The sequence below is a fragment of the Oncorhynchus nerka genome, linkage group LG4 (assembly GCF_034236695.1).
Source record: "Oncorhynchus nerka isolate Pitt River linkage group LG4, Oner_Uvic_2.0, whole genome shotgun sequence".
NCBI classification, from domain to species: Eukaryota; Metazoa; Chordata; class Actinopteri; order Salmoniformes; family Salmonidae; genus Oncorhynchus; species Oncorhynchus nerka.
Genome location: NC_088399.1, coordinates 27,077,782 through 27,091,622, shown reverse-complemented (window position 1 = coordinate 27,091,622; position 13,841 = coordinate 27,077,782). Strand labels below are relative to the sequence as shown.

Sequence of the window (13,841 nt, the reverse complement as noted above, 5' to 3'; positions counted from 1 at the left end):
AAAGGAGAATGTTTCCAATTTTACACATAAATGCAAACGTTATGATACCATCCAGCATTTTCACATTGTGTAGCACTGGTTTTCATCGGGAGAAGTTGTCCTACGCACAGAGGACGTCATCCACACGCAGACACCTGCTTCTCCCCTCCCTAATCCCCTAAACACAGCTATTCTGGGCGATTCAGTTAAAAGTATCAGCTCGGATCTTCCAGCCCTCCCTCAGCCCCCCAGCCCCCCAGCCCCTCAGCCCCCCAGCCCCCACCCCTTTGACGTACCCTTGTATCCTGTCTGTCAGCACTTCTCCTTTCCTTTCGTCCACTACCTCCCACTATTCTCCCTTATTCCACTTCCCTATATGGGCCAGGGTTTCAGGGCCTTAATATCTAACAGGTTGATGTGAAATACAACCAAACACACACGCATGCATGCACACACATCCCATAACAGGGTTCTATCTGGATCAAAAGGGGCTTAGGTGGTGGACGTGGCAGGGTGGTTGGCCCGGCTGTGTGATATTCTACAAATTTCCTCATGGAGTTAAGATACATTTTTGCCGTTTTAAAGCAAATGTCCTGCAATTCTACACATTTTGCCCTGGAGCTGAGCTACATTTTTGCCATTTTAAAGCTAACAAACTTCAATTCTGTGCCTTTTACCATATCTAATACTGTGTTATTTTGCTCAAAAATAATAACAAAGTCAATACTTCTAAATTCCGTGTTTTGGAATTTTCAATTTTCCATGACCGTCTTTTATTTTTTATTGTTCAAAAGTTTGTCATCAATTAGAAATGTCCTTGTTTTTTGAAGAAAATCACATTTTTTCCATTAAAATAACATCAAATTGATCAGAAATTAAGTGTAGACATGGTTAATGTTGTAAATGACTACTGTAGCTGGAAACGGTTTATTTTTTAATGGAATATCTACATAGGCGTACAGAGGCCCATTATCAACAACCATCACTCCTGTGTTTCAATGGCACGTTGTGTTAGCTAATCCAAGTTTATAATTTTAAAAGGCTAATTGATCATTAGAAAACCCTTTTGCAATGATGTTAGTGTAATATTTGTGTTGTGGAGAAATGACCAGGCAGGAGACGGGAGTACAGTTAGTTTTCGTTTGGTCAAAACCCCTCGTGCTCTACAGTTCCCGGCACCCTAGTGCCATGTGCATTTCCTATTAGGTGTAGTAACGTAACACTGCCGTAATACATTACTGCTTAGTAACAGCATAGTAACTAATATAAACAGATGTAGATCCCAGATACTACAGTTAGTACAGCTGAAAACTTTTGTCTTGATTAAAGAAGCGATAAACCTGGCCTTCTTTAGACTAGTTGAGTATCTGGAGCATCAGCACTTGTGTGCTCCATTACAGGCTCAAAATGACCAGAAACGAAGACCTTTCTTCTGAAACTCGTCAGTCTATTCTTGTTCTGAGAAATTAAGGCTATTCCATGGGAGAAATTGCCAAGAAACTGAAGATCTTGTACAACGCTTTGTACTACTCCCTTCACAGAACAGCGCAAACTGGCTCTAACCAGAATAGAAAGAGGAGTGGGAGGCCCCGGTGCACAACTGAGCAAGAGGACAAGTACATTAGATGCCTCGCAAGTCCTCAACTGGCAGCTTCATGAAATAGTACCTGCAAAACACCAGTCTCAACGTCAACAGTGAAGAGGCGACTCCAGGATGCTGGCCTTCTAAGTAGAGTTGCAAAGAAAAGCCATATGTCAGACTTGCCAATAAAAAGAAAAGATTAGAATGGGTAAAAGAACACAGACACTGGACAGAGGACCTCTGCCTAGAAGGCCAGCATTCCAGAGTCGCCTTTCACTGTTGACGTTGAGACAGGTGTTTTGCGGGTACTATTTAATGAAGCTGCCAGTTGAGGACTTGTGAGGCGTCTGTTTCTCAAAACTAGACACTCTATTGTACTTGTCTTCTTGCTCAGTTGTGCACCGGGGCCTCCCACTCCTCTTTCTATTCTGGTTAGAGCCAGTTTGCGCTGTTCTGTGAAGGGAGTAGTACACAGCTTTGTATGAGATCTTCAGTTTCGTGGCAATTTCTCGCATGGAATAGCCTTCATTTCTCAGAACAAGGATAGACTGACAATATTCCAAAACATGCATCCTGTTTGCAATAAGGCACTAAAGTACAACTGCACAAAATGTGGCAAAGAAATGTACTTTATATCCTGAATACAAAGCGTTATGTTTGGCGCAAATCCAACACATCAATGAATACCACCCTTCATATATTTTGGTTGCATCATGCTATGGGTATGCCTGTCATCTGCAAATATTGGGGAGTTTTTAAGGATAAAAATAAACATAATAGAGCTAAGCACAGGCAAAATCCTAGAGGAAAACCTGGCTCAGTCTGCTTTCCAGCAGACACTGGGAGACAAATTCACATTTCAGCAGGACAAAAACCTAAAACACAAGGCCAAATATACACTGGAGTTGCTTACCAAGACGAGATTGAATGTTCCTGAATGTACCTGAATGTACCTTGAAAATCTATGGCAAGACTTGAAAATGGTTGTCTAGCACTGATCAACAACCAGCTTGAAGAATTTTTAAAAGAATAATGTGCAAATATTGTACAATCCAGGTGTGCAAAGCTCTTAGAGACTTACACAGAAAGACTCACAGCTGTATCTCAGCCGAAGACTCAAAGGGTTGAAAACGTATTTAATCAAGATATCAGTGTTTTATTTTCCATAAATATGGAAAAAAGTTTATTTCCACTTTGACATTAGAGTATATTGTGTAGATCATTGACAAAAAATTTACTCAGGGGTATGAATACTTATGTAAATGAGATATTTCTGTATTTCATTTTCAATAAATGTGGAAACATTTCTAAAAACATGTTTTCACTCTGTCATTATGGGCTATTGTGTGTAGACAGGTGAGAAAAATATATATTATTAATATATATATATTTAATCAATTTTGAACTCAAACAAAATATATATATGTTACACTGTTTGGATTTAGGTTCCCCCCAAAAAAGCTCAAATGATTTCAATGTCAGAAACAACATGCACAACATGTAACATCCAAATCAAATCAAATGTATTTATATAGCCCTTCTTACATCAGCTGATATCTCAAAGTGCTGTACAGAAACCCAGCCAAAAACCCCAAACAGCAAGCAATGCAGGTGTAGAAGCACGGCGATGCAGTGATGCAGTTCTACACAGTGCCAAGTGTATCTGGACCACTGAAGTGTGGTGAATTAATTTGACTAGGAAACAGCATGCAGAATCCTGATTTAGGGAAACTAAAAGCTGTTTACGGAGTAACACCCATAATCTACACACTTCAGCTGTCTGGGCAGAAAACAGAGGGATTAACACCCCATAGTGTGGAGGACAGGAAGGGATTGAGGGAAAGATGGAAGTATGGAGGGAGGGAAAGAGCCAAAGGACACAGGGGTGGAAGGAGATAGGGAGGTATGGAGGAGTATGCACATGTGTGTGTGTCTGTGTGTGTGAGAGAGATAGAGAGAGACAGATAGAAGCCCATGTGGTAGGTACCTGGCTGTACGTATCTTGAAGCCCCTTGAACGTTCAGCAGCAATACAATAAGGTCATCACTACGCCTGGAATGAAAATACCAATTAAGGGAGTTGGAGTGCATTAAATCTAAAGGTTTGTGCATGACATGAATCATTCACCATCACACTTCCAGTGTGTGTGTGTGTGTGTGTTCTCCCCAGCTCTCTATGCTTCCTACATTATCTCCACCTGTATCATGAGTCAACTAATTAAGCCTGTATTTGCATTAGATTAGAAGGCGGCTGACTTCTTCCTCTCATGGAGTAACAGGAAGTCACATTCTTTGGTGTGTGTGTGAAGCCCTATTCTGACGGGATTAGTTTTACTGGGGGAAGTTGGGTGCACGAGCACAAAACACCACATCCTTCATTTTAGTTCTGTGCGAATCTGCCATGTCAGTAATTTTCACATGGTGGGAGAGTAATAATTCCAGCCAGAGTAACCTACTGTTTTTCTGCTGACTTCAAGGTCCTCTGATAATACTTATCCTGTGCAAATTTTCATCCCTGAGGGGGGTATAACAGCATTTAACGGGTGCTGCTCACAGTTTGGTAAGAACATGGGAACAAATTGATGCTTAAAACAAAGTGCTAATTCACTTGGCCTACAGATGAATGATATGTTTTGTCATATTATCTTTCCCCTTGCTTATTTCTCGTTTAAAACATTAAGAGGATAATATTGTGCCAAATACATCAGTTAATTAAATGTCTGCATACAGTTAATGGGTATTATTGATATTATTTTGACTTTCTCCAAACTGAAAGCCAATATAAGGCTATGCCTAGACAAGTTTAATTATCTTCACACTTCGAACAGACTCCAGGCATAATGGTACATTTTATTTGAGAAAAATATATAACAGGAGGCAGTTTGTTAAAACTAATCCCATCAGACCATCCTCTGGAAAAACAGACATGCTAGGATAACAATTACATAACCAACATTCTAGTAACACAAGTAGGTTGTGGATAGGGCTTATGACTCTTCATTAGGGGCCAGGCATGATGTTACTGCTGCTGATACTTTGATTTGGAGGGAACATGTTCTTCACAGGAGTTAAGAAAAATAAGTGTGTCACTTTTAATGGAGTTTCTCAACTGTAGGCCCACTTGGTGTTCATTTATATACACACACACACACATTGTGTACATTTGTGTGATTTGTTGAAGTTGTTACTATGGAGACAACACTTAAAAAATGAATTTCCTAATGTTTGGATTTCGAAACAGTCAAGAGCTGGAAAGCAATGCTTGGCAGAGTTTCCAAACAACATACAATAACTGCAAACATTTAGCTCACAATCTCTACAGCCATTCTCGTCATGACCCCTGCTGGTCTGTATGTGGAAGTATTTATTGACAGTAAATTGAGTGCAGTAGTATTTACATTTCTACAGCATAACATGTTTTGACTGATAATCGATACCATCACATATTTTTGAGAACACAAACCTCTGCGATACATGCATTTTTTTATTCAACCAGCGATAATGAGTTATTTCCAAATACTCGACCTATTCAAACTCCAAACCACGAGTGGCGCTCTCAGCCAGCTGTGGCATCTTGTACGGTGGATGATAGAATGACGTTGGTTGAAAAAAATGGCGGCCACGGTCGAGGTGGATTGTAAACACATCAACTGTACCAATTGTAACTTTCTTTATTATCAACAAAACATGTAGTCGGATGTGTCAGCAATGCATGGTGGTTACAAGATGTTTATGTTCAACTTTCAGGTTGATATTCTTGGCGGAGAGAAACGAGGGCGTTCGTCCAAGCGAAGAAAACAAACGAATCGGTAAGACCATTCACAGCTAACGCTAGCAGATAGCTAACGTACCATATGAATGAAGGAGCAAACTCTCATTGGAACTTAACATACTGGTTTCATCCTAGTTTGTCCTTCTGCCGTTGGTAATATGAGACAATACCTACAGCAAAATTCGGTCTGTGCGTGGCTCTCACGGTTTGTTCACACCTGAAGCATGCGTATTGCGTACATGGTGTTCGCGCATGCGTCAGGTAAATTAAAATGACAGTTTATTCAACATTCTGTTGAATAAAGCCCACCAGAAATGATGGTGATAACTAGGCTAGGTTTTCCATAGTACCTAGACCTACCCTAGATCATGACTCTCTGTTCCATTACATTACACATGCCATTGGATGAAGGCGTCTACTGTATACTCTGTCTGAACATTAAAATACATCGCTTGCAGTACGGTTTTGGAAGCATTATGCCTTTATCTTTCATATCAGCTCCAGCTCAACACAATAGTGCCCACAAAACTAATCACTAAGCTAAGGACCCTGGGACTAAACACCTCCCTCTGCAACTGGATCCTGGTAAAAACACATTCCATGCCTATCCTCAACATGGGGGTGCATGCTTAGTCCCATCCTGTACTCCTTGTTCGCTCCTTGAAGACACATACCAAAGCACGCAACAGAATGACCAATACAAGGGTTGAAAAATGTCAAGTTCAATTCGTAACGTAAGTTCTTTTTTAAATTTCAGTTGGAAGGATTTAACCATTTGCAATTATATCTACTTATGATAAGGTAAAAGGTTTATGTTTCTGTCTCCATATGATATGGTAAATACGTTACTGTTCAAAAGGTTAGAAATGTCCTTGTTTTTGTCCTTGTTTTTGAAAGAAAAGCTTTTTTTTTGTCCATTAAAATAACATCAAATTGATCAGAAATACAGTGTAGACACTGTTAATGTTGTAAATGACTGTAGCTGGAAACTTCTGATAAAAAAATGAATGTCTAATTAGGTAGGTGTGCCCATTATCAGCAACCATCACTCCTGTGCTCCAATGGCACGTTGTGTTAGCTAATCCAAGCTTATCATTTAAAAGGCTAATTGATCATTAGAAAACCCTTTTGCAATTATGTTAGCACAGCTGAAAACTGTTGTGCTGATTTTAAAGAAGCAATAAAACTGTCCTTAAGACTAGTTGAGTATCTGAGGCATCAGCATTTGTGGGTTCGATTGCAAGCTAAAAATGTCCAGAAACAAATAACTTTCTTCTGAAACACGTCAGTCTATTCCTGTTCTGAGAAATGAAGGCTATTCCATGTGAGAAATTGCCAAGAAACTGAATTTCTCATACAATGCTGTGTACTACTCCCTTCACAGAACAGTGCAAACTGGCTCACACCAGAATAGAAAGAGTGGCAGGCCCCGGTGCACAACTGAGCAAGATTTGAAGTACATTAGAGTCTAGTTTGAGAAACAGACGCCTCACAAGTCCTCAACTGGCAGCTTCATTAAATAGTACCATGCAAAACACCTGGCTCAACGTCAACAGTAAAGAGGCGACTGCGATGCTGGCCTTCTAGGCAGAGTTCCTCTGTCCAGTGTCTGTGTTCTTTTGGCCATCTTAATCTTTTCTTTTTATTGGCCAGTCTGAGATGAGGCTTTTTCTTTTCAACTCTGCCTAGAAGGCCGCATCCCGGAGTCACCTCCAAACACACCAAGTCCAAACACACCAAGAAAGTTGTGAAGAGGGCACGACAATGCCTTTCTCCCTCAGGAGACTGAAAAGATTTGGCATGGGTACCCAGATCCTCAAAAAGTTCTACAGCTGCACCATCGAGAGCGTCCTGACCGGTTGCGTCACCGTATGACCGGTACATCACTGGGGCCAAGCTTTCTGCCATCCAGGACCTATATATTAGGCGGTGTCAAAAAATTGGCAGACTCCAGTCACCCAAGTCATAGACTGTTCTCTCTTCTAGGGCCTGGCAAGTGGTACCGCAGCACCACGTTTAGGTTCAAAGGGCTCCTTAACAGCTTCTACCCCCCAAGCCATAAGACAGCTGAACAATTGATCAAATGGCCACCCGGACTGCACCCATGCACATTGACTTGGTACCGGTACCCCATTTTTAAAGTTTATTCAGTAAATATTTTCTTAACTCTATTTTCTTAAAACTGCATTGTTGGTTAAGGGCTCGTAAGTATTTTACGGTAAGGTAAAATATTTTACATGTTTATGAAATGTTAAATTGATACACACCTTGATAGGGTTAGTGTTCCCACACGGCCATATCTCCATGTTACAGCGCATTTTTAGGGAAAACAGACGGCAGACGGGCGATACCTGTGCTAATTAGCTATCTAGTATGCCCCGAACACCTTTGTGTAGGCGTAACTCGGGAAGTGTAGTTTTGTCAGATGGAGATGCCCTTAGCTGTATGGATCTGCCAAAACTGCTACAGTAAGTGTATCTGTTTTTCTTTTTAGGATTCTTTCTCGCTGATGAAAGATAAGGGCATTATGTTTCGAAAGCCGTATCGCAAGCGATGGTTGATGTTTCTAAACATTAAAACACAGTATAGGAATTGTAGTTCACATGAAGCACTCGTGGGCGAAGCTAATGGCAGAGATCTGTAGGGAGAAAGCAGAATGCTGCCTAGAGTTTGAGAGCTGGCCTATCCTTTAATGCATACCAATATAGCAAATAATAATGGTAGCATATTATGGTTATAGCAATCACTTTACACGTTGTAACCCTGTGTGTCAATGACAGCCGGAAGTATGGCGACAAATGGAGAGAAGGCAAGTGGAGGAGAGGAGGGGTCGGATTCCGAGGTGGCTGAGCTTCGCCAGAAAGTAGAGTCTCTAAAGCAAGAACTGAAAAGCTGCACAAAAGAACTGACCAAATTACAGAAACAACTGACCAAGTCTGAGAGTCTTCAGAAAAGCACAGAAGGCTACAATGAAGACTTGAGGAAACAGGTAGTTACCAAGAACAATCTAGCCATCATTAAATAAGTATATGATATGCACAAATGAGTGAATTTACAACTTACGGTGCTACTTTTTTCCTTAACATGATTTGATACAATAGGTCAACAAGCTTAGTGCAGAGATTCATGAACGAAAGAAAAAGGCGAAAGAGAGAGCTGAAGCTGAGACACAGACAGAGGAATATACCTGGTCAGAAACTGGTGAGCAATGTAACCACCACCAATTCCCAGGACCAGCAGTTTGGGATTGATCCAAATGAATAATTTGATTATATGTTGCTCCACTTACAGATACATTGATCCTTCTGTGTTATTTGCAGATTATTACAACTACTACTATGGAGGAGGCTACTACCAGGGTGATGGTGTGACTACAGACACCCAGGGGACCGTGACACCTGAGGGGCAGGAAGCCACTGATGCCTCAGAGATGACAGCTGCAGAATCAACCACTGACACAGCTACAGACATGACGACAGACAACGCCACAGCGATGATTACAGAGGTGTCTGTAGAGGGTGGTATTGCTGCCGCTCAACCAGAGGCGAGTTTGATTACCGTCCCTCCACTCAATCTAGTCTGACTGAGGACAGTGAGGTGTCTCGTCTTCCAAAAGACTACCTTTTTTTTGCGCTGATCTTCCTAACACGTGACAACAATCACTCCTTCATGGGCCGTGGCTAAAGAAGACTATTTGAAACATGATCATGATGTCTATTTGGAAGAGCACAAGAAATACTAGAAGATCGATGACCGACACAGTGCAAAAATGGTTTGGGAACTTTCTTTCTTTACTTGTGTTTGTTCCAGCAGGAAGTGGATACGGGCTCCATAGCAGACATGCTGAGAGCCACAGCTGAGCAGGCCATGACACAGACTGGCTTTGTGTTTGATGAGACCACAGGGATGTACTACGACCACAGCACTGGCTTTTACTACGACTCGGTACGAAACCACCCCCACACACGATCACTATTTCATTATTTAACACTCTTTTTAATTGTGTCACTGTCTCCCTCCCCTAGGCCAGTCAGTTGTACTATGATAACAACACAGGCATGTACTACTATTACGATGCAGAGAGTGGCAAGTACCAGTTCCACTCCAGGATAGAGGTTCCTACTGTACAGCCTGTCTCAGAGACCAGCCAGGTGAAAAAGAGCCTAGACAAGAAAGGAAGGAAGTGGAAGAAAGTTCCAGAGAGAACCGCCCGTCAGGATGATAAGGTAGGTGACCGTACTAGAGATGAACCAGAAACACTACAAGAGAATTACAGCAAATTCATAAAAATAAAAAAGAGGATTAAGAAGGGATAATTGATATGTTTTAACTAGCTAAACATTTCTCATTGTTGTATACAACTGACCTGTTATCCTTACTGTTTTTGATTTGTGCTGACATGAGGCTCCTGAAGCATCTCACCTTCAGTAGTTTAGAGATTGTAATTGACTTCTTAGGATCCATTTTAACCATCATCTATGTGGTCTCAGTTGTCAAATACTCGCAGGGGTGATTTTAGACATTCTGCGGCAGCTATAGTTTTGTTTTTGAGTCTGATACATTTTTGTCAAGTACAGGGTTTTGGCTATTGCTTGCAGCTGCTGTTTAGTTGACTGAATGCTATTCCTCTGGTCATAGGTAGAAGACGTGACTAACTCACTGGCTAACATGAAGATTTCCTATTTCTGGAACTCAGCTTCCCGTAGAGGTACACGTCTCACATAGATACTTAGAACAATTCTTTAACAGCAGAAAGACCCCCATGCAGACATGAGGTATAGCCAACACAGCTTTGGTGCAAAAAAAAGTCAGGTTTCAGAGCTCAGGGATTTGGCCTCTTAGTCTGGTCAAGAGTACGTTTTTGAGAATCACTTTCATTGTATTGCAGCTTGAGTCAATACATTGACTTTGCTGTGATGCAGTACAGGCCTACTGTCTTTGAGAACTGAGACCCATATCCAAAAAGGACCACAAAACAATACAGGGAGGTTTTGATGCAGAGAGCTCACTGTCCAAATTCCTAGAAAGCCTATTGTGTCCTGTGTCTGCCAAGGGAGTTCTCTGGAGATGCTTCAGGTGCATCCTCCCCTCTGATTTATTGCCTGTCTGCCGACAGGGCCTTGTAAAGGAGGAGCTGGACCTTGATGAGTGGATGGAGCGGCGAATCTCGAAGAGGGGCACAGGCTCGCGCAGGCATAGGGGCCGGTCTCTTACTCCAGACACTCCTCTGCAAAAAAAACGCTCCTTGAAGACTCGCCAGGCGAAGAGTGCCGAACGCTCGTTGAAGAGGAAGAAGAGGAAGGACGGGTTGCGCTCCGATGATGCGAGCAGCTCGAGGAGGAAGAAGAAGAAGGCTAAATCAGATAAACTCATCAAGAAAAAGAAGAAGGCTAAAGCAGCGTCTGCATCGCAGAGTGATGACTCGAGTGGGAACAATGATCCTGAGGAGGGGGAGATCACGGAGTCGGAGAGAGAATGGAAGTCTACCTCTTCCTCCCCTCCTCCCACCAAATACAGCTCAGAGTCAGAGATAGAGAGTCAGGAAGGTGAGAGGCGAGGACGGACACAGTTTAGAGTTATTTAGCCTGTCAGCTTTCTATGCACTTTTCGCTGGGGTTTCTTTAAAGGTGAAGGCAGAATGAAACAAAGCACTGTGTCAAAAGTCTAACATCACCTGATATTTGTTCATCTGTTTTCCTAAATGTTTCCTGTACTTAAAATATTGCTCAGCAGAATTGTCATGTCAGTGTATGTGATGGTGTGTATGTGTCCCCAGTTGCTGAGAAGGTGTGGCCACCCTGTGTGAGGGTGACAGTGGTCAGATCTCCAGTGTTACAGACAGGAACACTCTTCATCATCACAGCTGACTCTCCAGCCACCATTGGCAGGTCAGTACAGCGCTGTAGACTCTGCTTTGTTTCGATTGAATGGCCCATGCGTGGTCAGTTTGTCTATTTAACCACCAGGGGGAATGAGAGCTCAGATCATTATTTCTGAAATTAAGTTTAAACTACCTGTGGCATTTTGAGGTACTGTTTTCACATAAGTCTTATCTTTTCAGGGAGAAGGATATGAACCATGCCATTAGTATATCTGAAATGGGAGTCAGTAAGGTATGACAACTTATTTCATTTATTTGTTAGATTCTGCAGGCCATCAAATTAAATCTTGATGGGTTCTATATATTTTATTTAAATCCCAGCTCCATGCAGAGGTGTACTTTGACCAGGACCAACAGTGCTACATGCTAGTGGACCAGGGAAGTCAGAACGGAACTGTCCTCAATGGCAACCGAATCCTACAGGTGGGTCAGACACGCACTCACTCACACACCTTGGTTGGAAAGTGAAGTAGTAACAGGATTGTTTTCCCTCCCATCAGCCCAACGCTAAGTGTGATCCTTGCCCTCTGACCCATGGGGATGAGGTGAAGATGGGAGAGACTGTTCTGTCCTTCCACATCCACGCAGGGACAGACACCTGTGACGGCTGTGAACCTGGACAGGTCATGGCTCACCTCAGCAAACACCAGAGGAACCAACCACTACAGACCGGTAGAGAACAACCTGATTAATTTGCGGACACTAATGTGTTGCATCCGTCTTTGTACGTTGTCTGTATAAGACCGAACACCAATGCAATGCTTACACACTTAGCTACCCATGCCACACACATGGCCCAGTCTCTAACTAGCCAGATGTGTTGTTCCTCAGGTCCAGCTCCAACCAAAGAGGACAAGGAGCTGCTCCGACAGAAAGAACTGAAACAGATGAAGGTTAAATATGGCCTGAAGGTAAGTGACTGGTTTTCCACCACCACTACAACTTCATCTGTTGTCCCCGTCTGCTGTTTTATTACTGCTCACTAAGGTTCATTGGTAATCCTTTTTTGGAAATGTCCTTGTCAATCAGATCTCCACCTACCTTCTCTGTGTATACAAAGATGTTATCTGACAGAAGTTTTCATCCAATTAAACTGTTCTGTTTTTGCTCAAGCAAGTCTTGTTGAAATGTAAGTTACTAGAGACTGAGCAGTCCCATAGTTTACCTTATTTCCTTGTCGCTAACAGCAGTGAGTATATTACTTTGTTTAGTAAGTGTCTCCTTTGTCTCCCTCTGTTCCAACAGAGCGCTGAGTATGAGGAGGATAAAGCCCTGAGGAACCCCAGGTATGTGGACCGGGCTGAGTCTCGCCGTCAGACCGTGGGCAGCGAGGGAGTCTTTCAACGGGATGACGCACCCGCCTCTGTACATGTGTACGTAGCCATCTGATTGGTTGAGTCATTGTGTGCCACGTATGCACATGTATATAGTAAGAACTAGTGGTTCCCACGTCCTAGACTGATCTGAAGTTGTCTTGTCTCTTTTTGTACTTGTTTCCCTCCTTGTCCAGTGAGATCAGTGAAGTCAACAAGGGAAGGAAGATGTTGGAGAAGATGGGCTGGAAGAAAGGAGAAGGCCTGGGCAAAGATGGAGCTGGAATGAAAGACCCGGTAATCTTAACATTTCCCCCTTTCTGTTGGAGTTCTCCTAGTATTCCCAGTTTTCAGAGATGGGAGTTTTTCTGTAGTATTTAACTAGGGATTAATGAATAGCTATAGTTTTAAGTTGACAGAACTTCACACCAATATCCTCCACCTGTTGTGATTTCATCCCAGTTCTTTCTCACTTTTCTCACACATCTTATCTGATATTTCCAACCATTCTGGTTTTCCCATAGATCCAGTTGAAGGTCCGGAAGTCCCAGTCAGGCTTTGGGGCAGGTGCTGCTGTGTCGGTGGATGAGGCTGGGACTCTGAGTAGGACCAAGACCCAGAGGAACTGGGAGAAGGCCAGGGAGCGGTTTAATGACACATGCCAGACAGAGACACCCACAGTCAAGAAGGAGCAGAGCCCAGCACCCAAACCCTGGGTTAAAGGAGAAGTGGCTGAGTGACATCCAATGTTTCTAGTCTATATCTCAGAAAGGCCAGTCACCCAATCCACCATGGAGAAGTGGGTAATTGACTGCAGACAGAAACACAGGGTGGTCTAATTGCATTATCTTTACTGACTGAATCCACTTCTTGGAATGAGGATGGAGTGGAGTGAGTATGGTGCTGGTACTCAGATTTTATTCCAACCGCAATAAAGTGGCATAGCGCCATCTGTCCAGTCATTCAGAACTGTGCAGTGTGAACATTAAATGCGTGGCGTTTTTATTTTATCTTTATTTAACGAGGCAAGTCAGTTAAGAACAAATTCTTATTTTCAATGACTGCCTAGGAACGGTGGGTTTAAGTACCTAGTCCAACGTTCTAACCACTAGGCTACCTGCTGCCCAAGAGAGGGATGGCGCAGAAACAGAATTGGGTTCTGCATAATTTAATATGCTAAAGAACCTTGTTCCTGCAAATGTGTGACATGTCTTACTCTTGAAGAAAAACGAATGTAAAGCAACAGTTTTTTGAGCAGCCTGTGATATCCACTGAAACTGTACAATCATACTTAAAATGTTGTTTTGATTTTGTC

At 42.5% G+C, this 13,841-nt stretch overlaps 1 protein-coding gene across 5 annotated transcripts; it reads left to right on the top strand.

The window, feature by feature from the left end:
* Positions 1-5,129: 5,129 nt before the first annotated feature.
* aggf1 (angiogenic factor with G patch and FHA domains 1) lies at positions 5,130-13,516 on the top strand. Of its 5 annotated transcripts, XM_029651056.2 has the most exons (17): positions 5,130-5,221; positions 5,308-5,369; positions 7,319-7,451; positions 8,113-8,321; positions 8,434-8,533; positions 8,653-8,876; positions 9,146-9,277; positions 9,358-9,558; positions 10,449-10,878; positions 11,109-11,220; positions 11,394-11,445; positions 11,535-11,636; positions 11,714-11,885; positions 12,045-12,124; positions 12,459-12,586; positions 12,724-12,823; positions 13,051-13,516. In XM_029651056.2, the coding sequence occupies exons 4-17, from the start codon at positions 8,121-8,123 to the stop codon at positions 13,264-13,266; spliced, it is 2,250 nt and encodes a 749-aa protein (XP_029506916.2). In that variant the 5' UTR covers positions 5,130-5,221; positions 5,308-5,369; positions 7,319-7,451; positions 8,113-8,120; the 3' UTR covers positions 13,267-13,516. The 5 variants fall into 5 exon arrangements, with proteins under 5 accessions (XP_029506916.2, XP_029506915.2, XP_029506914.2 ...); XM_029651055.2 differs by lacking the exon at positions 7,319-7,451; XM_065017409.1 differs by lacking the exon at positions 5,130-5,221 and having other exon boundaries at positions 5,300-5,369.
* The last annotated feature ends 325 nt before the right edge of the window (positions 13,517-13,841 follow it).

Excerpts from the sequence above, each read along its gene's own strand:
- aggf1 (XM_029651054.2), top strand. The coding sequence starts at position 5,258 with ATGTGTCAGCAATGCATGGTGGTTACAAGATGTTTATGTTCAACTTTC. Across the intron at positions 5,370-8,112 it reads CGAAGAAAACAAACGAATCG|CCGGAAGTATGGCGACAAAT; the intron begins GTAAGACCATTC and ends TGTCAATGACAG. Across the intron at positions 9,559-10,448 it reads CCGCCCGTCAGGATGATAAG|GGCCTTGTAAAGGAGGAGCT; the intron begins GTAGGTGACCGT and ends GTCTGCCGACAG.